Source organism: Podarcis cretensis, assembly GCF_951804945.1.
Source record: "Podarcis cretensis genome assembly, chromosome: 3".
Lineage (NCBI taxonomy): Eukaryota > Metazoa > Chordata > Lepidosauria > Squamata > Lacertidae > Podarcis > Podarcis cretensis.
In genome coordinates, this window is record NC_137172.1 from 77,691,924 (window position 1) to 77,713,718 (window position 21,795).

Sequence of the window (21,795 nt, forward strand, 5' to 3'; positions counted from 1 at the left end):
ATGTGATTTTTCAATTGACTTGCCTAAGATCCAGGACAAAGCCACCTTTTCATAAATCCCCCCACACACACTGACGTCAACTCCACCTTTGAAATCCCAGTAATGTCCAGGAAAATCCGGACGTATGGCAACCCTATGCCACTTACCTGTGTGGTACCTGCAGCACCCCTGTAAATACCCATCCAGCCTGCACAGATGATTACAAAGATGCAACATCTTGCCCAGCTTTTCTCCTCTGAAGTTTCATGGAATAGCCCCCTTGGGGAAGCACTAATTGTTTTTCACTGGAGCATCTTCTTGTTTTCAGAGTACAGCAAGCCTACTGGGCTGCTCCAGATCAAGTTTTACTGCAGCTGCTGACCGCTTACCCAATCCAAATGTGATTCAGCTTTCATATTTTGCTGATCCTCATCAATGCTTGTGTTTTTACTGCTGCTACAGAAACACCTTTCATAAGGGACCAAATTCAGTGCATTTCTCAGCTATTATTATCATTATCATCATCATTATCTGAGAGCTGCATTGGGGGGGACACCCCTGAAGCTCAATGGATAGTAGCCTATGTGTATATTTTGACGTGGACAGACACTCCCTTTTGTGCTTCTCCGTGCACAGAATGCAAAACTCTTAACATCTTTGATTTAAAACAAGGAATCCCCTACGTAAAGGCCTGATCTTGGGAAGGAAGATAATGCAGGCAATTTCCAACACTGAGGCTTGTTACTCGGTGTCATGCAGAGTCAGGAGTTGCCATGGAATCCATTTGCTTCTAAACCAGCTCCTCCTGCTGGAATAGTTTCTCATTATCATTTCTACCAGGAACAGCAAAAGGTGCTGAGTAGAAGAAAAACGCTATCAGAGGGCAAAGCCAGTTGTACATCTGGATTGAGTATAGAAATCTAAAATCTACATTCAAAATGGGCTCTCAGCTCCGGGTTACAAGAATGCAAATTGTAGGTGCTCCTTAGAAGTTTGGAATAAATAAATAAAACTTCAAATAGCACAGAGCGCAAGCAATATGTTGTATTGGGTGTAGCATTCATTTCCTCAAGAGAACAGACTACTCTTCCCATTTTAGGGCTAGGGAACTGAGACTAAAATATGATATTATAAACAAAGTAACTCAGTGAGTACAGTTAGAACCCAGTTCTCTCTTCTTTGTATATATGTTACTTCTCTTCCAAGCAGTTATTTTTAGAAATACATATACAGTGGTACCTCGGGTTACATACACTTCAGGTTACAGATTCCGCTAACCCAGAAATAGTACCTCAGGTTAAGAACTTTGCTTCAGGATGAGAACAGAAATTAGCAAAAATGTATAAGGCATGCAATAAGTGTTGGAAATGTAAAGATAAAGAAGGTACTTTTTATCACATGTGGTGGGAATGTAAGAAAGTGAAAGACTTCTGGGAAAAGATATATAATGAACTGAAGAAGATTCTAAAATATACATTCACAAAGAAACCAGAAGTCTTTCTGTTAGGAATAGTAGGAAATGAGATAAAAAGAAAAGACTGTAAATTTTTCCAATATGCAGTAACAGCAGCAAGAGTGTTACTGGCCCAGAAATTGAAACAACAAGAAATACCGACTGTGGAAGAATGGAGAATGAAACTGTTAGATTACGCAGAGCTAGATAAATTGACAGGGAAGATTAGATACTTAAGAGACCAAAAGTTCATTGAGGACTGGGGGAAATTTGTGGAATATCTGGAATATATAAGTGAGGGACAGATGACGCTTAAGGGATTTAAAGAAGCACTGTGAAAAAGTAAGAAGTATTGTCTAAAGGGAATAGGAAAAAAGAGATAAACAATGTCAATATAAATCTGAGAAATGCGTAATTAAAATTATAACTATGGATGATTTACGGAACAGCTGAGGGAAGTCCAAAAAGGAAATAAGTTGTGAAAAACGATGTGAAATTAATATATTTTGTTTTGTTTTGATGTTAATTAATAAAAATTTATATACAAAAAAAAAAGAGAACAGAAATAGTGGTCCAGGGGTGCAGCGGCAGCTGGAGGCCCCATTAGCTAAAGTGGTGCTTCAGGTTAAGAACAGTTTCAGGTTAAGTACGGACCTCCGGAACGAATTAAGTACTTAACCCGAGGTACCACTGTATTATTGTTTTTGTATTTGCATGAGCTGGGGACAACTGTCACAAGGAGCAATGGTGTTATTTTATTCTTTTTAGTAGCAGTAGTTATTTGCTGTATCCTATTTTTTTCTCCTGGCATGCCTGTGGTTGGCCCAATTCTCACACATTGACCTTTGGGTTCAAGGGCTATCTTCATCCTCCTGACAGCAGTGATTGACCAAAGGGCACCAAGGAACTTTACCAAGGAGTAGCAATTTGAACCTAGGTATTTCTAGTCTAAGTCTAGGGTTTTTTCCACTATATACCACACAGCTGCTCAAGAGCAGCCTACAAATGCTTTACTCATGGCTTCCCACCCAGGCGGACTTCTGTATCTTGAATAGTAGAATTACATCATGGGCTTTCAGACCACTCCCTGGGACATTAGGAACACAATTCAAAAGAGATTAGGCAACCTTAAGTATTATTAATGCAAATGGTGATTGATCACAGACTTGAATAGTTGTATGCAATCCCATTGATATTTTGAAATAGGTAGACCTAGTCTTGGAGAGATATGCATACCATTGCAAGAGTCCAGAAGCACTCTCTCCAAAAATACAGTTCTACCTGAGACTAGTGAAATGAGTGACCCACCCTTTTCTTCTCTGAATCAACGTTCCTGTTCCTTCAGAAATCAGATGAGATCCCAAGTGTTCCTGCTATAACTAGAAAAAAAACTTTAAGCCAAACCCAAAGTATGTGGGAATGTTGAGGGTGGCAGGAGAGGATATATTGTTTATTAATATCCTTCCTAACTTGCACTAGCAAATTCCTTTACTTAGCAGAGTGCATTTCCCTTTACGTAGCAGAAAACAAGTTGCTGACTCGTCTGAGCCTTTTACTATTATACAATTCAATCTAGCTCAGACTGAATTGTGTGTTCCTGGTAAGATCCCCTTTTGAATCCCTCCTAAAAATACACCACAGTCTTATCCATAAGTAACAAAAGTAGTTTTACCTACAATCAGGCAGAGCACAGTGTGATCCCTGAAGGCAGGCTTTAGGCTTAAAGCTACAAACATGTACAAAAAGGTTTACCCCATATGGGAGTTGACCTAGTGACTGCAGGCTAGCAGTCCAGGAAGTTTGCAAGTTGAAAGGGAAGATGAAAGAGAGAAAGGTGGCAGTGTGACTGGACCTTTAGCCAGGTCTGGAAAGGCCATGCCCACCTACAAGTCACATGCAAAGAAGGATGCCCCAGGAGGAACAGGAAGTTTCCACTGGCTGGACCAAACATTCCCTTGCATGTCCACTCTAGCAAAACAAGGAATGTTCTACTTGACTGCTCCCAATGGATTACATCCCACAAACTACAGTCCCGTAGAGGTCCAGGTACATCCAAGCCAAGCTCATTTAACACAGGCAGTTGAGCAGGCACAGCCCCTCAGCTCTGCTGCCCTTTGGTACTTTGCATGCTGACTGCAGCATCTGGACTTGATGAGGCAGGTGACCCTCACTTGTTCCAAGCCTACTCCAGCAGAGGAATTACACACACCCCTTTCCCAGAGCTAGCAAGCCCCAGCTGGCCAGCTAGGGAGCTGAGTTGTGGGCCCTTGCCTCCGAGAGTGCCACTCCTGCTGCTCCCTACACCTCAGAGCCCACTGTGTTTGTGAAGACAGGGCCCTCTGGCTCTGGTGATGGGTCCTGCTGCTCTGGTTCCTGTACACTGACCTCCATCCCATCGCCATCCTCCATCACGCCATGACTACTTCCTTTTTTTTTTTAATATTTTTATTAAATTTTCACATTTTATGAAGACAAACATACACACACATAGACAAAGACAACACGTATAAAATTTCATAACCTTACTTTCCTAACCCCAGTTCTTAACCTCCCCCCACCCCCCCTTCATACATCCTAGTTCAGTTAAATTAGCTCAGCAAATTCATATCTCTCATCCTTTGCATATTATTATTGTGTGTGTGTATATATATATATATATATATATATATATATATATATATATAAAAAGAAACCATTTACTTGGCCAGATTTTACTTATCCAATTTTCTTATAAATGTTAAAGCCTTTTCTAAGGTCGACTCGAGTTCCTTCCACGAATTTCCCTTTAATCTTAAAAATAGGTCATAGTAATCAAACACAAAAGTCATAAAGATTTAAAAACAAGTTCTCCTTTCCCCCCCCCCCAGCCCCGGTTTCTGTCCCTTCCAAATGTCCCCACATCCATAACAACAGTTTTTAGCCTGGGTTCCTCACATCTGAGGCCTTTAAGTCCTTGTCAGTCTCTCTTTGCCGATCTTGTTGATAGCCCTCCTCATTGGTCCTCAGGTTTCGGGGAAGTTCCAGCTCGGTCTCATCAGAATTTCTTCCATCCAAAGTACTTAACACCAGCTGCTGCAGAAGATCAACCAATCCATACTCAAATAGGAAGCCCCAGTCATATTTCTTATTTCTTTTAAATTCAGATATTCCAGATGTTCCAGGGGCTTCCTCCCTCCTCTTTCGCATCTTTCGCAGATTTGTAGTCCAAGGGTCTTCTTCTTTGTATTCTAACAATGTAGGCTTGTGTTTGGTAGTCTCCATCTGTACTAGCCCTTGCTCACTCTCCCCCTGTTCCAAAGCTATCTCTTCTGATTCAGCTGCAGATTTTTCCCGCCATGAGTACTTCCTTCCCCATTCCCTGCTTGCCCCAGTGTGTCCCAGTCCCAGCTACACCCCTCGCCTGGATCCACTTCCTCCTCTCTGTCATCCTGCCATGACACCATGCTATATATGTGCATGGATCTACACTTCACAATTTACTGCTACACTAGTGTTTTCCTTCCCTGGGTTTGATTGACTTGATTAATTTTTTTAAGTGAGGCATCTGGTTCACCATCACCATGGGCCCTGATACTAATAGACTGCAATTCTATGCACATTTACCTGGGTTCCCAAGTAAACAAAGGCTGCATTCAGACAGCACTTTATTCCTTCTTCATAACATTTCATTATTTATTTTTGATTTTATTTAATAAAGTGAAATGCCCTGTATTTTTTAAAAAAAATCTCCCTGCCCCTTATCTCAGAGTTACACTTTTTCCTCTCCAGAACCCATTTCACTGTAAAGTCTTGGATACTCTTCTGTCAATCTCCTGTTTGCTGGCTACCCACCTCTCTGCGCCAGCCAGCCAATCTCAATCCAGAACTATTGCTATGGACAGGAGGCCTCATGCATCTCTCTCCAGGCAGAAAAAGAGAATTTTATCTTGCCAGAGCTACTGACTATTTGCCCTAGTTGTACAGTTTTCCTCTCCCTCCTGTTATCAATATCTCAATCCAGCCAATATATCTAATATTAACTGGCCAACCTATTGGGTAGACCCAGGAGATGTTCTGAGCATGCTCAAAGCTGTTTCCTTCAAGGCTACACCTCCAAACAACTCAAAGCACTCTTTGTAAGCAGATAGAAGAGGGGAGTTTAAAAAGCTTGGGAATTGTTGATGTTTTTTGATTTGTTCAGTATTTGTTAGAGAGGAGGAGGGCAACAGCAGTGTGAAACTTTTGAAAATGAATATTTAATCTATCATTTCCTTTTTATTAGAGTTGCATTTATTTCTGTGAATGGACTGCAGGATACTATGGAGTGACTTGGAGGAGAAATGGTGGGCTGTAGATAACTTGTGTATGTTGCAACTTGTGTTTGTGCTGCTGCTTACCTTGTGGCCTGCAGTAACATTTTTTAGGCTACAGCAAATGTAGTGTATGTACTGTGGGACTTTAGAATGGGAACATATTTCAGAATTGGGTACTGTGCACCCTGAGCCTATTTACACAGCAGCACGTCCTACTGCAGGTGGGAAGGTGTGTATAAGATGGCAAGTTAACAGTGTACATGTCTACTCAGAAGAAAGCCCCATCAGGTTTAATGAAATTTATTCCCATTTCTATGATTGCAGCCTAAAGTTGGACAGCTTTTGCCCACAGTTCCTGTAGCAGTCAAACAGTATTTTGGTCCAGCTATATTTGTCAGAAAAGTGTTGCCACACAAGCATCTTTTGGATTCCCCACCTTTCCTTTTTTTCCCCCTGCAACCAGTGAATGGGAAGCGTGTGCATTATTTTATGTTGTTATCTCTTTTCCTGTGATTTTGTTACAGTTTTGGTATGACTATGACCTGCATTGGGTTCTGTTCAACAGCAGAAAACTGGGATATACATTTAAACATAAATGGGTGGCATCTAAGAATGTAAGGGTGGAGTGTCCCTTTGTTTTAGGATGGGAATAAGATTCATTTTGGCTGCGATTCCAGTATTCCAGTTTAACTTGTGTGTGAGATAAAAACGAATCAAAGCTACCACCTAAGGAGAAGCACTGCTAGAACTGAAAAGGGCAGCTTTTCAAGAAAATCTGTCAGTAATTCTGCTGTCTGTTACTTAGAAGAACCAGTTGGAAACTTGGTTTTCTGACACCTCCTGAAAGGCATCAATGAACTTTTTGGAACCTCCACCCATTGGCAACAACACACAACCCAAAGTAATGTGAGCAGTCTTCAATGCTGGGTTGACAATGGTGAGAGTTAGAGGACCAGGGCAGGCACTTTTCCTTGTTGCTAAGCCCGCCACTGCCCTCCATGGGATTCCCTTCTTTCCAGCCAGCCTAAATTGCACATTTCTCTGCATTGCCAGACATCCTGGAGAGTGAAGTCAAATGGGCCTTAGAAAGCACTGCAAATAACAAGGCCAGTGGAAGTGATGGTATTCCAGCTGAACTATTTAAAATTTTAAAAGATGATGCTGTTAAGGTGCTACACTCAATATGCCAGCAAGTTTGGAAAACTCAGCAGTGGCCAGAAGATTGGAGAAGATCAGTCTACATCCCAATCCCAAAGAAGGGCAGTGCCAAAGAATGCTCCAACTATCGCACAATTGCACTAATTTCTCACGCTAGCAAGGTTATGCTTAAAATTCTACAAGGAAGGCTCAAGCAGTATGTGGACCGAGAACTCCCAGAAGTGCAAGCTGGATTTAGAAGAGGCAGAGGAACCAGAGACCAAATTGCAAACATGCGCTGGATTATGGAGAAAGCTAGAGAGTTCCAGAAAGACATTTACTTCTGCTTCATTGACTATACAAAAGCCTTTGACTGTGTCGACCATGGCAAACTATGGCAAGTTCTTAAAGAAATGGGAGTGCCTGATCACCTCATCTGTCTCCTGAGAAATCTCTATGTGGGACAAGAAGCTACAGTTAGAACTGGATATGGAACAACTGACTGGTTCAAAATTGGGAAAGGAGTACGACAAGGCTGCATTTTGTCTCCCTGCTTATTTAACTTATATGCAGAATTCATCATGCGAAAGGCTGGGCTGGATGAATCCCTAGCCGGAATTAAGATTGCCGGAAGAAATATCAACAACCTCAGATATGCAGATGACACAACCTTGATGGCAGAAAGTGAGGAGGAATTAAAGAACCTTTTATTGAGGGTGAAAGAGGAGAGTGCAAAATATGGTCTGAAGCTCAACATCAAAAAAACGAAGATCATGGCTACTGGTCCCATCACCTCCTGGCAAATAGAAGGGGAAGAAATGGAGGCAGTGAGAGATTTTACTTTCTTGGGCTCCATGATCACTGCAGATGGTGACAGCAGCCACGAAATTAAAAGACGCCTGCTTCTTGGGAGAAGGGCAATGACAGGCCTAGACAGCATCTTGAGAAGTAGAGACATCACCTTGCCAACAAAGGTCCGTATAGTTAAAGCTATGGTTTTCCCAGTAGTGATGTATAGAAGTGAGAGCTGGACCATAAAGAAGGCTGATTGCCGAAGAATTGATGCTTTTGAATTATGGTGCTGGAGGAGACTCTTGAGAGTCCCATGGACTGCAAGAAGATCAAACCTCTCCATTCTGAAGGAAATCAGCCCTGAGTGCTCACTGGAAGGACAGATTGTGAAGCTGAGGCTCCAGTACTTTGGCCACCTCATGAGAAGAGAAGACTCCCTGGAGAAGACCCTGATGTTGGGAAAGATGGAGGGCACAAGGAGAAGGGGGCGACAGAGGACGAGATGGTTGGATAGTGTTTTCGAGGTTACCAGCATGAGTCTGACCAAGCTGCGGGGGGCAGTGGAAGACAGGAGTGCCTGGCGTTCTCTGGTCCATGGGGTCACGAAGAGTCGGACACGACTAAACGACTAAACAACAACAACTGCATTGGGTCAATGATGTCAAGGGCTCCTCTCAGCAGAATGAATAGGAGAGCCCCCCACCTCCACCCCAAGGCAGCATGGCTAGCCCTCATCTCTTTTTTCTGAAGAAGGGGGCCTAAAGCTCCATAACTGCACCACGGCAATATATGGGATATATATCCCACTTCATTTAATCAGCCTGACACCAGTACAGCAATGTTTAATTCCTCAAAGGAGGGGTGTTGGGGTTTGATCCGTTTCCTGGCTGGACATCACTCCTTTGTCCCCAAGGCCCCGGAAATCTGGCAGCTGTTCGAGGGTTGGGAAGTCCCCTGAAACACATATCCAAATGAACGCAGCTCCATCATCTGAAGCTCCTGGGTCGCTCCGTGAGTTGTGGATCGGACTGACTGTCAGCGTTGCTTGCTAAGAGGAGCCATTCGGCTGCTCGTCTGTTTCACTTTGGTTCGTCCCTGAAGCGATGCAACTGATCTTGCGCGCTGTCCCAGGGCTGTCAGCTGTAAAGGAGAGCCCTGCGTGCGTCCTTTGTGCATCTCTAGAAAGCAGTGTGTGTGTGTGTGTGTGTGTGTGTGTGTGTGTGTGTGTGTGTGTGAGAGAGAGAGAGAGAGAGAGAGAGAGAGAGAGAGAGAGAGGGCGCTTGAAAGTGTTGGCAATCCTGAAGCTAGCAACGTAAGCACATTTCTTTCTTCTTGTTTTGTATGATAGCCATCTTCAAATATCTTAAGGGCTGTCACGTGGAAGATGGAGCAAGTTTGTTTTCTCCTGCTCCTGAGGCTAGGACCCGAACCAGTGGGTTCAAGTGACAAGAAAGGAGATTCTGACTAAACATCAGGAAGAACTTTCTGACAGGAAGAGCTGTTCTACGGTGGCGTGAGTCCCTTGGGAGGTTGTAGACTCTCCTTCCTTTGAGACTTTTAAGCAGAGGTTGGATGGCCATTTGTCATGTATGATCTAGTCGAGATTCTTGCATCGCAGGGGTTTGGGCTAGACGACCCTGACCGTTCCTTACACCTCTACAATTCTCTGATTCTATTATTCTGTTTAAACCCCCAAGCCCAAAGTACCAATGAATTGATTAAATCTGTTGTTGCTGCTGCTGGAAGCCGTGGTGTTTGTTGTTATTTTATCACCCCCTCTTCACCCTTAAGTCCCGGGGCGGGCTACAACAATTTAAAGCACAATATTAGAACCACCCCCAGGGCCTTAGTGAAGCCCCAATCCACTGGCTCCATTTCCCGTCCTTTCCCCTCTCCAAGTAGCCAAATCCCCATAGATACCCGACGCCTTGTCGTTTCGCGGCGGACAGACTTGCGGGCTTCAACCGCGAATCAAGGCGGCCAAACGGCCGTCGAAAGTTGCGACGGGGAGCAGCAGGTCGGCCTGAAAGGCCCAGGGCGCGTTGGCACACTCGGTTGGGACTGAGCCCCCCTGACCTCAGTGGAGTCTCTTTTCGGGGGAAGCCTCCTGCAGGCCGCCCTGTCCCTCACAGCGACTGCAGGATCCTTCTGAGCTCAGGCTCGCGCGTTTCAATCCCCTAGACGGCCTCGCAAGTGACAACGTACGAGGGGGTGGGATGGCGCGGCCCTAACGTGGTTTTCGCCCCTCTGTCGATCAGAGGGTTTGCTGCGAGCGACGGGAGTGTGGAAGGGAGGAAACGACGCAATGGAAACGTCTCTCTCCCGCCCCCGATCGGTGGCCTTAATCGCAGGTCTGCGAAGGACTCGTCGGGGGACAAGGAATTAATGGCACTTCCTTTCCTACCTCTAACGAAATCATCTCCTCCTTCAGTCTGTTACTGGAGCGATTATAGCTTCGTTTGGGAGCTGCGTCTTCTCTGCCCGATCCCCACCCTGGCTAAACTCCACGACTGGAATTGAAACCGATTCCCCCCACTCCTTATAAAGAGCGGCTTGGCTCAGTACAGTATTCGGTTGAGCTGGGCAGAGCGTGTAGATCGGCCCACAGAGAAGGAATGGCATTGCCTCTCTTATTTATCTCTCCTGGACCGTCCACTCCTTTCCCACCCACCCAACTTAAAGCTGTACGCGTTGAATTCTGTTTTGTTTTGGCTTTTAAAGAAGGCCATTGGTTTCTTATTGATATCACTTTTGCATCGGGAAAACAAACAAACAATCTAAAGATTACCACCCTCTTGAGGAATAGAATAAATTTACCACCATTAAGCTCGGCTGTAAACTGCCAAGGTGCAAGCCAATCCCAAACACTTTGACTCACACAAGTCTCACAGTCTTAACTCCCTCATAGGGATGCATTAGGATTGGAGTCTATTGGCAAATAGGCTTTCCCACTAAATGTATTTCGAGTTCAGGCGCCTGCTCCCTTGGAAGGCACGTTGCCCCAGAGCGCATTTAACTTGGAAGCTGTGATCTCTTCCTGCATCCCTTTAGGGCTGGAAGAAAGGGAAAGCTGGTCTCCGCTATTGGAAGCTTAAAGGCTCCAAGATATGGGTTCGTATTAAGCGACAGTTTGAGGACATTTTTGGAATAATTATTATTATTATGTTTATGTCTTGCCTGTGTCCAAAGTTTCAAGGCGAGGGCCATTTAGAAAAGGGGGGGATCCAAACAGTTTTTCAAAATAAAAATCTTCCGGAGAAATCCACATTCTCCTTTTATGACGTACAAATCTCTAAGCCACGGGGAACGCCTCTGTAGAAGGACTTTTTTCCCCATCCGAAAACTCCACCTGCATAACATTTAGCCGTTGTCAGACAAACAAAACAGCAGATCAGGGTAGATTAAACACTTAATGGCATTAAATCAAGGATCATGTCCCCAAGTATGCTCTCTCTCTCTCTCTCTCTCTGTATATATATAGAGGAACAGGACTCTGGTGCTTTTAATAGTTGAGCAAAAGAAGGAAATTCTTTTGCCACCAGTCGCCTTAGCAAAACATCGTCTTCCGGGCCTGGCCGTGAAATTTTAGTAGTCAGTGGCTGCTTAGTCAGTTGCCCCCCTGAGCATGCACATAATTGGCTTTAGAGGCACGTTTCATTTCAGATCAGTAGAGAGAGCAAACACAATCCACACTACTATGCCGCCTGCCTGCTCTTCCCATAGGGCTAAATAGATGAACCCAAAAGACCAGATATAAAAGATATGCTTTAAGTATATCCTGTGGGTTTAGACAGGCTTCGTCCACCTCACCCCCTTCCCTGCATTTATCCCTGAGAAATTACTTGTGCAGTTTGATCCTATCCATATTGGAAACGGGTTGCGCGTGTTCGGGATCCAGCGTCTGAGGCATCGCTTTCCCAAACCGTTCTGCGCCTTGGTGATCCTTAAAAGAAACAGCCTCTCTGAGTCGTCTTCCAAAGGCAAGCAGAGCCATGGCTCTATTTAGTTAGTCCCTTAAAAACCCGTAGAGATGATGGTTTTAATCCAAACATCTAACGGAAACGAAGGGAATTTTAACTGGGCTTTTAAAGCACTGCTGGATAACAACTAATGAACAGCGCAACCTTTGACGTGTCCCATTGACACGAACAGCCCAGACAAGTGTATATAATAGGTTGGCAGCAAAATAAGCCTATGCGTGTTTACTCGGAGGTAAGTCCCACTGTGTTCTATTGGCCTTGCCTTATTGTAATGTAAGACAACAGAAGCATCCCGTGTAACCAGGCAGGTGTGTGTGTGTGTGTGTGAGTGCGTGTGCGTGTGTGTGTGTGTAGATAGAGATACATACACACACACCTGTACATTACCTCTCTGCACATTTACACATTTTATTTGCTCATTTTCGGTGCTTATTTACTTAAAACGAGAGAAGTTGTAATCCCTCCATCACCAGGCGAAAACTTGCGCGGCAGACCTTGGCTAAGGGAGCTCTTGATAATCATGTTGTTTTGCTTCTGAAACACTTTCAGGCTGCCGTCCGAAAACACACGAAGTGAGGGAACGATGTGCTGAGGATTGCGGGGTTAATTCTCTCTCCTAGGATTTGGCCAGCCCTCCAGTTGTATATGTGCGTATTTTCTTCACTTCCAGTTCTGAATCCGCCTCCATTATCATCAGCTAGCAAGACTTTCTTCTTCTTCTTCTTCTTCTTCTTCTTCTTCTTCTTCTTCTTCTTCTTCTTCTTCTTCTTCTTGCAGTTCGCCCCACTTCTGCCAACAGATAATTTAAAGCTGATTCCTGTTTTATTGAATCGTCAAGAGTGGCGCGCCGCGTCCCAACGTGTGACTGTCCTTCAAACCGGCACGAGAGCGCATTAAGGAGGCGTGGGTTGTACAGATCCTAAACAATTACTACTCTGCTCTGTTATTAAACAATTACTACTCTGCTCTGTTATCTATTTCTAGAGGCTAGTAAACCTCTGTCCTAAAACTCTGACAATAAATTGGTCCTATAGAAATTCGTGAAAATATATTTCCAAATAATGTGCTCGAATTTGGGTCAGCAATCCTCAAACTGATCACTCGGAAGGAAACCCCGTTGACAACAGAAGTGGATACGGTTTATTTTTAAACGCCGGCCAATAAGTTTAGGGTCTGACTCTGAGGCCATTAAACGTTTTCACTCTTCCTTGAGTTTCCCACGGGCGTTATTTGCGTTCGATGCCTCCAAGTTCACATGCACCAGGGATCTGCCTCTTTGGAAGAGCGCCGGTCCAGCGGGGACCATGACTCTCAAAACCCTCCTGTCTCTCCAGTTGCAAGAAGCAAAGTGGTTTAACAAGAGCCTGGCGCGAGCAGAAATAGGAGCGGGGTGCTCTTTCCCCAGGACTGTCGAAGAGCTGCCGTCGGGGTGCTTTCCTTCTCATCTCCCTGGGATCCCGGAGCGGAGCGATCCAGCCGCTTCTTGGCGCGTCCCCTCCTTAGGAGCGCGGAGGTCAGAAACCGGACGCGGCGCGCGCAAGGGTAAAAAGGGGTGTGTCCGACATGCGGTGACGTCACTGCGCCGCCCAGCCAGTGAGAGGCCGGCCTTTCGGAGCCCCGTTCCAATAGGAAGCGAGCTAGCTCTGTGAGTGGCATTAAGGCCGGGCTAGAAGAAAGCAGGACTGAGAAATGAAGTTGTGCTAAAAAGCCCTTTTGGCTATCCAGAAGTTTATTAGGCATTTCTCAGCCGGAAATTAAGGGATCTTCATTAATAGCCCCTCTTCATCCCAGATTAGAGCCCAGGGCGAACCTGGGAGAAACCGAAGCGAGATGGGACGGAGGAAAACTCCATTGCCCGAGGCAGGGGAAGCTAACTTCTTCTCCACCTTGGGAGCATCTTCCTGAGTTTCATTCAAGCGCCGAGATTGTCACCTTGGGCGCGGGGACAGAAGGTAAGTGGCCGAAGGGCACGCGAGAGGGCGGGGGAGGCGAGGGCCCCCGAGGCTGTTTTGGGGAGCGGGGAGGTGCGATCCCTTCGGACTTGGCCAAACATCATCCGGACTCCCCCCCCCCAATGTGGCGCTCAGATAAAGGTTATCTGACGCTCTCCCTTGCTGCGAAAATCTGTTTTGGGGAAAGCGGGTGGGAGCACTCCCTTCGAAGGAGCTCTGCGTAGCAGTGCAAGAGAATGATTTTGGAAGGAGCGTTTGCAAGGGACCCGAACGGGATCAGCTGCGGAGGGTTCTCCAAGGGCAGAGCGACAGAGGTCTCTGTTTGATCCTACCATCCCTCCCTCTCCATATTGAGATCCAAATAGAGGGAGGGGGGAGAGGAGGGACTAGCTGATTTCATTATCCACAGGTGCCTCCATCCTCAAAGTGTTTAAGCCAGAGTACCGGATTTAATAGCTGAACTGGTTCAAATGGGTTTCAAACAAGACCGGACACTACGTTAAGCGAAGGAATCCGGCCTAACTCGTTTCTGGGTCGGAAGCACCGTTCGCATTGCAGGGGGTTGGACTAGATGACCCTCGGTGTCGGTGTCCCTTCCAACACTACAATTCTTTCCGGCTGCATCATTGATTGTATTTTTCTCCTAAGAACTGGTTGCTAGGAGGAAATGGGAGATTGACACCATAGTAATAATAATATCAGCAACAAGGGGCCCAAATTATTGGGGAAATCTGCGCGAATCCTGTTAAAATGAACAGAATCTGAGAAACACTGATATCAACAGAGTGTGATAAGAACATCTGCATGGGACTGGGCCCTAAATAATAATGGTGGTGGTGGTAATTACTTTTTGTTTTTACTTGGTTAAAGACTCTGCATCTGTGATGTATTGTTTAATGGAGTTACGCAGAGCCGAAGCGTTCCCCCTGGTTTCGATTATTCGGAGGAATGGGCACCACTTGAAACAGTGCCGCTTCCAAGGGAGGCTATCTGATCCCTCCTCCTCCTCCCATTCCCAATGCTGAAAGCGACACTCACTGGCCCCAGTTGCAGTCCTCGGAAGCTAGTCCCGCTGGGCTCGACGGGGCTTACACCCAAGGAAGTGTGCGCAGGATTGCGCAAAATTGCAATCCTACAGGTGCCTGACTCCAAAAGCTGAGTTCAGTGGGACTCACTGCCCAGGTGGATGTCAGCCTCATTCCCTCCGGGGAAAGGCTTTACTTACTTACACACCGCAGAATGCTTCCAAGGTGCGATGTTTCCCCTTGAGAATTAAACCCTTCGACCTCCCCGTCTCACCTCCCTGCCGTTGTTGTCTTCACAGTAGCCTGAAGGAACGGTCCCTGCGTCTGCAGATTCCCGGCCACTTTTTTTCCCGCAAAGAGAGAGGAAGAGCTAGAGAGGCCTGGAGATTGTCAAACGTTTGAAGAGACGCTATCATGTCTCTTTTGCCCGGAATTACATTTTCAGCCACGACAGGAAGAAAGCATCAAGGACCCCCCTGACTGGATTGCTGAGCTCTGAAGCCATCTTGCCGCTCTCCTCTCTGCCAGTCGCTTTTGGATTCCCAGAGCTGGATTCGCAACTTTTACAGCCCATTGATAATTAGCTCCTTAATAATAATAATAATAATAATAGATGGTCTTGCACCTATCACCATCCCGCGCCCTGAAGCTTAAGCATTCGCGCGCGCGCAATTTAAAATGACTTTGCGATTTCAAAACAAAGCAACAAACAATTTCACGATGCTTTGCTGGAACTGACCGAGGCGCCCGCACGCACACTTTTGTTTATTTTTTTGGATGCATCTGTGGAGCTTACACTGTCAGAAAGAAAGGGGAAGAAACCACCATGAAAGAGAAGTCCAAAAATGCGGCCCGGACTAGGCGGGAGAAAGAAAACAGCGAGTTTTACGAACTGGCCAAACTGCTGCCTTTGCCTTCCGCCATCACCTCGCAGCTGGATAAAGCCTCCATCATCAGGCTCACCACCAGCTACCTGAAGATGCGGGTGGTTTTCCCCGAAGGTAGGTGCCCATTGTCGCGGGATTCAGCTACCCACCCCTATTTCCTAATCAGTGCGGGGGGGGATGTCCTTGATAGCCCAGGAGGCCCGCAGTGCGGGCCTCTTCCTCCTCTCATCTGGTCCAGTAGTTTAAGAGCGGACTAAGGGAGCCGTCGAGGAGGAGTCGCCTCGTGGCCCTGTTCCTCTGGCCTCTGTAGTTTTCGCACCAGACGGCTCTCTGGAGTGGTTCCCCACTCTCTTTCAAAAATAAATCTTTCTCTTCTCTCGCTCCCCCTCTCTCCCTCCCTGCCCATAAACACTTCCCCCTTTGGTACATAGGATGTGTTTGGCTGGGAACCGCTGGCACCTTTGTCAACACGTCGAGGCTCAGAGCTCAGCTGCTTGTTCCAGTAAAACAAACAATGCATTTTCTCTCTCCGCCCCGCGTCTCCCTCCCGGCGAAGCCACGTGCGTTGCTCAAAAGGGCAATTCTCTCATATTTATTATAGATAAATTGGGCAGGGGGGAGGAGAAGGTGGGGGAAATGAATTAATACGAGGCTAAATATTTGCATGGATGGATCGACAGCGCGCAGCCCCTGGGCTTCTGTGCCGAGCAAAAAAAGGGAGGCAGCCGCGGACAGATGCGTCGCGTCGCGGTGGAGAAAGGTGCGGGGGCGGAGGAAGGAGCCGACGAATTTAAATGCCTCTTTTGAATATGCATGAACGTGGCACATCTGGAACTGATGTCGAGGGTCCAGGTTTTTGAGAAGGCATGAATCTAGCCGGCGGTGTAGTCAGCGAAAAACAAAAACAGTCTTTCCTGGTGTTAAAAGTTCTTCGTAAGAAGCAAGGCCGCGTTAACTGCCCGTTCTGGGTGATTAGGATGGGGAAAATAGCTGGAGTGTTTTTCTGGAGTAGTGTGATTAAAAAAAAAAAAGGGGGGGAGAACAGGATTCCTTAATAATAAGGTATGACAAACTTCAAAGGGGGGGGGGGGAATCCAAAGAAAAGCCAGGAACATCGGCCTCGATCCCCTCTGGCAACGGCTTTTAAGAGGAAATTCCCATTGCCTAGCTGAATGTTCGGCTTGCTTGCTTTTTTTTTTAAAAAAAAAGATCAGACTGTTACTCTAGGATCCTGTGTACTTTAAAAACGTCAGTAAGCCAAGGGCTTTTCTCCTGTGAAACCCGGATCCCAAATATGTTGGGAATGAACTCGGAAGAGAATCTTGGGACTTCCTTGCGTCGCTCCAAACTCTTTTTTGGATTAAGGGCCCCTCGTGTTTTCTGCTGTCACCAAATGAGACTTCCTTTCCCGTCTACATGGAATCGGGATATGAATATGATCCCGATTAATCTAAAATATATATTTGGCGTTATAAGATCAGTGGCTATTTTTAAATCGGGCAAGGGGTTAGAAAAATTCACTAAGGATGATACCAATATTTTGTAAAGATAAACAGGAACCAGGGGGTATAGGAAATGGGGGGGGGGGGGATTTCTCCCGGCGGAGTTAACGAAAACAAATCATTAGGATAGCTATAGCCTTAAGAACATATGTAGTTTTATTGGGGAAGTGAGGCGATCGCATCCACAGGATATTTCAGTTATGAAATCGAGGAGAACACAAGCGCAAGGTGTTTGTTTTTACAGAAAGTCAGCCCCGACCAAATTCACTTGGAAATAAGTTGAAGTGGAATTTATTTCCCAGAAAGTCTACAATCATACTTGCTCAGAAAACGTTCCTTTGAAATTGAGGGGACTTCAAAATAACTGGGCTTGTGACCCAGCTGTGCGTTCTGCATATTTTGCAACGTGCAGTTCAACTTATTAATATGCATCAGGCTGTTTTCGTAAAACAGGATCCAACTTTCATTCGTTTTAGCTTCCGAAAGCGGGGGAGTTAAACACATGGTCAGAGAGCAGCAAAAGAAACCAGAGGGATTTAAACACAATTAACTTTGGCTGGATCGCACCCATACTTTGTAACATGTAACTTGCTGTTATTTATACAAGCATTAGATGAAAACAAGGCAGTTTGGGATGGGATGATGATTATTATTTTCCCTTTACCGTCCTGCACATACCCAAGGCACCTCCAGATTCCCCTTCTGCACATACATATTTTCGTTTGTTTGCAAGGAAGTTCCCTTGATTTCAAGGTGGGCATGATCCAGCTAGAGCCGGTAACTTCACCAGCATACACAACACGTGCCGCATTCCTTTATACCGCGGTTGATGGGATTAAAGCGCGCTCAGTTTCGGCTGGATAGTGCTCTGTGTTTGGGAAAGCAATCCAGCCTGTGTGTGTGTTGTACACTGAGCCGCTGCTCCCAAATATCCGTGTTTAGGAGAAGGGTGCTAATCACTCTTGGGGTGAGGGAGAGAAGATGCAAAGGCGATGAAGTCACCTTATCATTCCGGCGCACAGTTTTTGGAGACCTTTTATGCGCACCCTCCCTTCCTAATTTCCCCCTTTCGAAAAGGCGGCTCCTTTCGACTGTCCACGCGGAACTTGTGGAAGTATTGGGCCCGTGGGGGGCCCTTGGGGTTCCTCCAAAGATGATTAGCCACGATTTGCCCGCTTCCTCGGTCCCGGCGGGCTTCCTCCGGAGCGTGCTTTGCAGCAGCTCTGCGCAATTACCGGCGCCTCCCTCGCGGGCTTGTGCGATCAGAAGAAGCATATGGTGTTGCTTGTCGGCTGCGAGCAATCAGAGGAGGCAAAGAAGGGCTGATCCTCTGTCCCAGCTTCCCCCTGGTTTGTAAGCCGGCGAATGTCTGGAAAGAGAAAGGAAAGGGGTGGGGGGAGAGGAGAGAGAGCGAAAGCCACCAGGGAATTGAGGTGGTCAAGGGCAAAGCGAGCCAGATCCGCTGCTGGGGTAATGGCCCCAGCGTCTGTCACACTCGGAGGCAGCGAGAGAAGTTTTGGGGGCTCGGACTTCCTTTATCTCTGTTGTCTCTTTCTCTTTTGCTTCTTTTTCTTGTTTTCTATCTTAGGCAGCTGTGATCTTCTTGCATTGCATGGGGAAATCTCAATAAAAATCTTACTGAAAGGTGTTCAGCTCCAGCTACGGATGGCTAAGGTTGGCCTGGATTTTGGCACCGGTGCTTGCCCGAAGTGGGCTCCCCCCACATTTTTAATTTTTTTTATTTTTAATTATTAAGATCGCTCTTAAAGGCGCTGGGCACCGCGCGACACCCATGAGCTCCCAAGCCCATTGCAGTCACTAGACAGCAAGCCTAAATCCAGCGATTAGGAAATAAATCCCACCTCAGGCGAGGGGAATTTAACTTCTTCCTGAGCACGCACCCGCTCCTCTCTCCTTCTTTCTCCCCACCCCCACCTCAACCATCCTCTTTATATGGGTGGGCTAAGGTAGGGAAGGGTTATGGGGAAGGCATCTTATGTGATGGCTTGCGTTTTGGTTAAAATCACTGCATATCTTAATTTTGGGAGTGGGGCGCAGAGAAAATTAGCCTGCAAGAGCTAATTGGGCTGCGGACTGGGCTGAAGGTCTTCCTTACTTCTTCCAAGCACGTTGGTAGGGATCGGGACCTACAGGCCTGAGCCTAGCCGCCTAGATGAAGCCCCCTCGATTTCAGTGGCGCCAAGCAGGGTCTCGGGCACAGCTGCCTTTCTCAATGGTTGTATCCATGTGGAAGGAGTCCCAGGATCTGTCTGTGTGTGGTCCGGACTGAGCATGTTCGGGATTGCCACTTGAAGGAAGGCGAGGAAGGAGAACAGCAGTGGGGTGAGGAAAGCGAGCGCTAGAAGCAGACGCAGAAACAAACCAGCGGTGTCCAAACCATTATTGTTACTATGGCAAGGCAGGGATGGGGGAGTCGGCGGCCCTTCAGATCCTAGATGACAGCTCCCATCACCTCTGGCTATTGGACACTGGGCTGATGGGAGCTGGAGTCAAGCAACGGTTGGAGGGCCACGGGTTCACCGCCCTCCTCCCCCGTATTATCAAGCCATCTCTTTCCTCTGAAGTACACGTGGGACCATCAGCAACCCATCAACTGTGCTGGGCCTCTGACCTAAAGACGACTGGCAAACCAAGCCCGGCTGAACAACGTAGGACTAGTTCCCCCAGGTCTAAGGGCGCTCTCTTCCTCTTCCTCTCCCTCTCCCTCTCCCTCAAGTACGCCTTGGGATCGAAGCCTTAGAACATCAAAGGCCAGCAGGTTCACTTAAAAGCGGGGCTACCGCTGGTTTCTGGATTTTGACTTGTTTTTCTTGGCTGGTTCTTGAAGACAGGCAAATACATCGCCTCTCTTCCGAATTTTTCACAGGGCCTGAAATGCTCAGTGGAATAGGGTAGGATTTGCTTAGAATCCGGGTCTGGGCATGTTGTGAGAATGGACACACCGTGGCACGCAATCGCAGACAGTAGTAGGTGATTTATTTATTTTTGCACCAATTCGCTTTTTGGGGAGTGGGAGTGGGGAATGGACAACCTTGCGCTTTCTGCCTTTTCCTGAGCTCTCCAGATGTTGCGTTAAGGCAAGGAAGGGAAATGCCAGACCTCGTGAAACCTACCGCATCTCTCTCCTTCCGAGTCCCCAGAGATCTTAAGTGAATTCGTATTCACGCCGGTTTGGAGGGCAAAGGTCAAATTCAGGACTCCGTTTCGCCTTCCTGTGTTTATGGAGGAGCTCTGGCCTTGATCCTTTTACAAATAAATGGGAGATGGGGGACATCCCTCCTCCTCTTCTCACCCCCTCCTCTCCTCCAAGGACAAAAGCACATTTAAAGGTGAGAAGCCGACTAACTTCCTACCCAGAAACAAGCAGTGAGGGAGCATGAGGGCCAAACGAGAGAATGACGCTATGGCCGAGCCTTGCTAGGCTTTCTACGTCAGCGCCCAGTTCAGGAACCGTCTGTTAGCGATCGAAGGACTCTTGGCTAAGCCAAATCAGGCCAAGTAGCTGAACGACAGCACCATTTTTAAAAGGAACCCTGCTGCAAGGGTTGCATTATTCGCAGAATGAAATGCAGCAGAAGACCATCAAGCCTGTCTTGCTTTCATGCCCCATCTGTTGTAGATAGCTGTTGCTGCGGTTGTTGTTTCCCCAAACATTACTAAAGTTTGGTAAAATATTTTAAGGAGAGAAACACAGCTCAGCGATTTAGGCGCATGCCACACGTCTTTTCGTCTCTCTTGTCTAAAATATTTTCTATGCAGCATTTGCATTCAGATGCTTGAGGGCCACCAGTTATTAAGTAGCTGTTGCTTTACGCCTGTGCAAGATTAGATCGAACGGCCCGAGGTCCTCCAGATAGTGAAGGGTTTACAAACCATAGCGGATAGATTTCTAGAAACGTTTTAATCCGATGCCCAAACCATGGAGTGGCCTTCGTTGCTTTAAAGACGGGGCAAGGAGGTGTCTTCAGAAGCAAGTCCCACTGAAGCCATGGGGGCTGTCTCTCAGTGAAGTTTTGGTAATTTAAATAGGATATTAACTATAGACCCAGTTACATTGGTTTGTGGAAAGCATGCAATAGCTGCCCAAGTACATAAAACGGCTATTTTGAGGATGAGTCCGAGGGGCAGGGAGACAGAGGGGTCGAGGAGGGTGCACGCAGGCAACGCCGAGAGGTCTGAGGAACGAATATTAGAGCTAACCTTTAAACACAAAGTGCGGGTTTTCGCCTGCCGGTTGGTTGCGATGGAAAGGTTCGTTGGTTGTCGGTATTTTTGTGCGCGCGCGCTTGATATTTCTCTCGCTTATTTCGTAATTAATTTTTTTTTATGATTCAGTAGGAGTCTTGCTTAAAAATTGCAACTGAAACTGTGAAGCGTTTGATTCATTTTTTCCCCTTCACCTGTCTTTCAAGAGGAGAGAACTCAAGTACATGGGGAAAAAACAAAATAAAATAAAATAAAAAATAAATTTCTTCCAGTAGCACCTTAGAGACCAACTAAGCTAGTTATTGGTGTGAGCTTTCGTGTGCAGGCACACTTCTTCAGATACGAACGAAAGCTGTTTAGGTGTGCGGAATGGGCGGGTGTGGACTGGACGGAGCTGGATTGCACCGTTGTCTGAAAAGGGCTACAAGAATTGGACCACTAGGAAGGAGAATAGCGGTCCAGAGTTTTTGCCTCTAAGTATTCATTTCTTCTCTAGAACAATCGTTTTTTGCTGTTGTTTTCAAAAAGAGCTGTAAGGTTAACGACAGCAAGACTGAGATAGGCAATCC

The 21,795-nt window shown here is 46.5% G+C and overlaps 1 protein-coding gene and 1 long non-coding RNA gene across 2 annotated transcripts in view; one reads left to right on the forward strand and one right to left on the reverse strand.

Annotated features, from left to right (window-relative positions):
* Positions 1-8,480: 8,480 nt before the first annotated feature.
* On the reverse strand, positions 8,481-10,213 carry LOC307213129. The gene is made up of 2 exons (XR_013837403.1): positions 10,058-10,213; positions 8,481-8,829 (listed from the first exon to the last, which is right to left on the reverse strand). It is a non-coding gene; the product is annotated as an uncharacterized lncRNA (long non-coding RNA).
* A 5,008-nt stretch (positions 10,214-15,221) lies between these two features.
* The window catches only part of SIM1 (SIM bHLH transcription factor 1), a 58,042-nt gene continuing 51,468 nt past the window's right edge, over positions 15,222-21,795 (forward strand). The window contains exon 1 of the mRNA XM_079971640.1: positions 15,222-15,611. Within this exon, the coding sequence (XP_079827766.1) occupies positions 15,437-15,611 (175 nt within the window). The 5' untranslated portion in view covers positions 15,222-15,436. The remainder of the gene's footprint in view (positions 15,612-21,795) is intronic.